General features: G+C 31.8%; 1 protein-coding gene across 1 annotated transcript; it reads left to right on the top strand.

The window, feature by feature from the left end:
* Nucleotides 1–305: 305 nt before the first annotated feature.
* On the top strand, nucleotides 306–2,977 carry LOC106476802 (protein groucho-1-like; the record flags this gene model as incomplete). Its single annotated transcript, XM_013937426.2, has 4 exons — nucleotides 306–446; nucleotides 845–927; nucleotides 1,327–1,507; nucleotides 1,648–2,977. Coding segments are annotated over 4 exons (513 nt in total), but the record flags the coding sequence as incomplete, so codon positions are not given.
* Nucleotides 2,978–3,924: the final 947 nt, after the last annotated feature.

Below are 3,924 nucleotides of genomic sequence, written 5' to 3' on the forward strand. Positions count from 1 at the left end.
AGATGGACTGTTAATAGTATTAATACTTTTGTCAGGTATGTACAGTTGGTATGATACTGATTAAAACTATAGATGGATTGTTAATATTAATAATACTTTTGTCAGGTATGTACAGTTGGTATGATACTGATTAAAACTATAGATGGACTGTTAATATTAATAATACTTTTGTCAGTTATGTACAGTTGGTATGATACTTTGTAAAACTGATTAAAACTATAGATGGACTGTTAATATTAATAATACTTTTGTGTTTGGTGTTAATACAGTTTGTCTTGACTCTAAGTTGAAACAATTAATAAAAGAAAAATGTTTACTTTTCTTCTGTTAACAGACAGTTCCAGGGCCACACAGATGGCGCTAGTTGTATAGATATATCAAATGATGGAACTAACCTCTGGACAGGAGGATTAGATAATACAGTCCGTTCCTGGGATTTGAGGGAGGTAAATTAGTAAGAAATTCAAACAAAGCCATTTATTATTTGAACCTCATTGAGATAGGTTGGTAAGGAAATTCAAACAAAGCCATTTATTATTTGAACCTCATTGAGATAGGTTGGTAAGGAAATTAAAGAAAGCCATTTATTATTTGATCCTCATTGAGATAGGTTGGTAAGGAAATTCAAACAAAGCCATTTATTATTTGAACCTCATATATACATATCTATGTATATATTTAGATATGTGTGTGTAATTACAGGGCCATCAGCTTCATCAACACGACTTTACATCTATGTATATATTTAGATGTGTGTGTGTATAATTACAGGGTCGTCAGCTTCACCAACTCGACTTTACATCTATGTATATATTTAGATATGTGTGTGTATATATAATTACAGGGCCGTCAGCTTCATCAACACGACTTTACATCCCAGATCTTCTCCCTTGGCTATTGCCCCACAGGAGATTGGCTTGCAGTGGGGTAAGCTTGTTTCTTTGTAGCATTATTAACAGTGAAAATAAGTAAATCATTAAAACTTGTAAGAGGTCAGGATTGAATTTTGAAGTCGAAAACTTGCAGACAATTATACTAACTGACAGAAAATATAATTAAACAAAGTATTTGAAATAATGAATTGCTGCTTTGGATATTTTTTACATAATATTAAACAACAAAGCCTGATTGGTTGGGAAAAGATTTGGTTGATTGTTTTTATGAAAGACTTCAATAAGAAATCAAGATTCTAGGTAAAGTAACAATGTGTTACTTAATCTTTTGATTGACCGTAGTTTTAATTGGTTGTTATTTTTGTGATGTTGTTGGTAATATATTGAATTGCTTTACCTTTATGTAACAACTGTTCATTTTGCTTGATTTTAGTATGGAAAACAGTAATGTGGAGGTACTCCATTGTTCCAAACCCGATAAGTACCAGTTACACCTACATGAAAGTTGTGTGTTATCCTTAAAGTTTGCCTCTTGTGGAAAATGGTTTGTCAGCACCGGAAAGGATAACCTTTTAAATGCCTGGATAACACCTTATGGAGCTAGTATCTTTCAGGTGAGTGTTTTCGTTTCCAAACTTGAAAAAAAACAAAAGTGTATAAATGATTTTGACAGATTGTGCTTAGCAAGATGTGATCTCTAAAGCATCTTGTTCTGATTTAAACTCTACTAGAGATTTTTTTTTTTTCTCCTCAGTCTAAAGAAGTTTCTTCGGTGCTGACCTGTGACATTTCATCAGATGACAAGTATATTGTCACAGGATCTGGTGACAAGAAAGCTACTCTTTATGAGGTTATGTTCTGAAATTTCAAGCAGCCTTTTGGTGAAGTTTCCTACGTACCTAAACTAGCCAGTTGTGTATAGTAATGAGTGTGGATGCTTTTTTTTAACCTCCATATGTTTGTCAGGTTTAACAAGACAGATGATATGAAAAAGAACCGTGTCAAGAATGAGTAATGTATCTTAATAATGAAGAAAAACAAGCGACTTTCACAGAGAATCTGCTTGCTAGTCGGTTTTTCATCGGAAAGCATCAGTAACATGCTACATTCACTCTTTATTTGGCTAACAGAGACGGCTTGTCCAATATTTTTGGTGTTTCTTCATTGTTAATCAGAAGAAAAGTGGACTTATTTTTGTAACATCCAGTACACTTCTACATTAACACTGTAAAACTATGAAATGTGATTTTGGTGTAAAATGGTAGTTGTTTTTCTTTCTATACATAATTTAGTTTTCTTTATTTTGGCGTGTATAAGCCAAGAACGTATTATATTTTCATGTATTTTTCTTAATGAAATTATTTAGTGAAGAAGGACTGGTTGCTTAAATCCATCCATTATTTTCAACCCTTTCAGTGCTCTGAATTTGGTGATGTTCTTTACAGATCGTAATATCAGACCCTACAGAGGGTCAGTAAAGAAGACAGAGATAAAGTCAATACTAATTACAAATGTTAGTTATTTAACTATTCCATTGATTTCTTATAAGAATTTATAGATGTACACAAATTTAAAGATAAAAAATTAGGTTGTATTTTTTTTTAAATGAATAAAGTAAATTACTACTCATTTTGGCTCAGTTACTGTATAATTTAAGGGCATCGTATTTGTCAAATAAATAAACATATATATATATATATATAAAAGAGAGATATGGGACACAGAGCTTTTAACTTTCAATTGAGCATTGGACTCAAACTATTTCAACTAATTCCCTTTGCTTGTTCTCACCCATTGATCTTTTCATATGTTGTTGAAATGAGCAGACTGCAAGGTTAAACTTACATAATATCAGAGGTTGGTACTAAATCAGTGTCTTGCAAGAAATCAATGTACAATAGTAGCTGTTTGAAAATATCTTACATTTTGACTTCGTGTAGTGTATAATGACATAGCAGGAAATGGTAGTGTTTTAGCTTATGATAACATCAGGGGTCTATTTTGGACTCGAAGTGTATGGATAACTTATGTGCTGAAAAGTAATTTTCTGATCTTTGGACCATTAAAAAACATCCAACATTTAAGATCTTTTTTTTATTCCAGAAATTAGACAAGTTTCATTCTTTTGAATTTTAAGTTTATGTTTAATTTTTTCATGAAATAAGTATAAAAAAGATTCGAGATCTGGCTTGGGTATTTTATTGAAAAAAAAACTTTTACAAAAACGTCTGTTGTTTCTTGCACGGTAATAAATATTTTATTTCTGGTTGAATCTGTACATGCATGTTGGCTCTCTTCCTTTGTGATATCTGACGAATTTCAGTTAAGCAACCTAGTTTGATAATTGTTCTTTTAACTGTATAAATATTATAAACTTTCCTAATGAGAAAATATTAACAAATTTCTTTGTAGTCTGACAGTTTACAGTTCTGGTTGTTTGTTTGGTGCTTTATGGCGCAAAGCAGCGAGGCTATCTGTGCCAAACAACTGGTAAAAACAATGAAAGTAAATTAATGTAAAATGTAAAACTACAGTGAGTTAAAACCAATACATGGCGATAAAAGATTTATATATAATTAAAAAGACCTATAGTGTGTAAAAAATTAAAAATACAATCTAATCAGACATTGTCACCATTACCAATGACACTGTCCAATGTCAGGGGTAAACTGTTAGAAAACGTGTCTAAAATGGTGCTGCCGCTCACAGTTGTAATGACGGCACAACAGTAAAATGTGGGCTATTGTGACTTGCTTCGTTGGTGTTTTATGGCGCAAAGCAGCAAGACTATCTGCGCCAAACAACTGGTAAAAACAAAAAAAGTAAATTAATGTAAAATGTAAAAATACAACGAGTTAAAACCAATACATGTCGATAAAAGATTTATACAGAATTAAAAATACCTATAGTGTGTAAAAAATTAAAAATACAATCTAATCGGACAGTGTCACCATTACCAATGACACTGTCCAGCGTCAGGGGTAAACTTTTAGATAAAATTTGTCTAAAATGATGCCTCCGCTCACGGTCG

Source organism: Limulus polyphemus, unplaced genomic scaffold, assembly GCF_000517525.1.
Source record: "Limulus polyphemus unplaced genomic scaffold, Limulus_polyphemus-2.1.2 Scaffold11643, whole genome shotgun sequence".
NCBI lineage: Eukaryota > Metazoa > Arthropoda > Merostomata > Xiphosura > Limulidae > Limulus > Limulus polyphemus.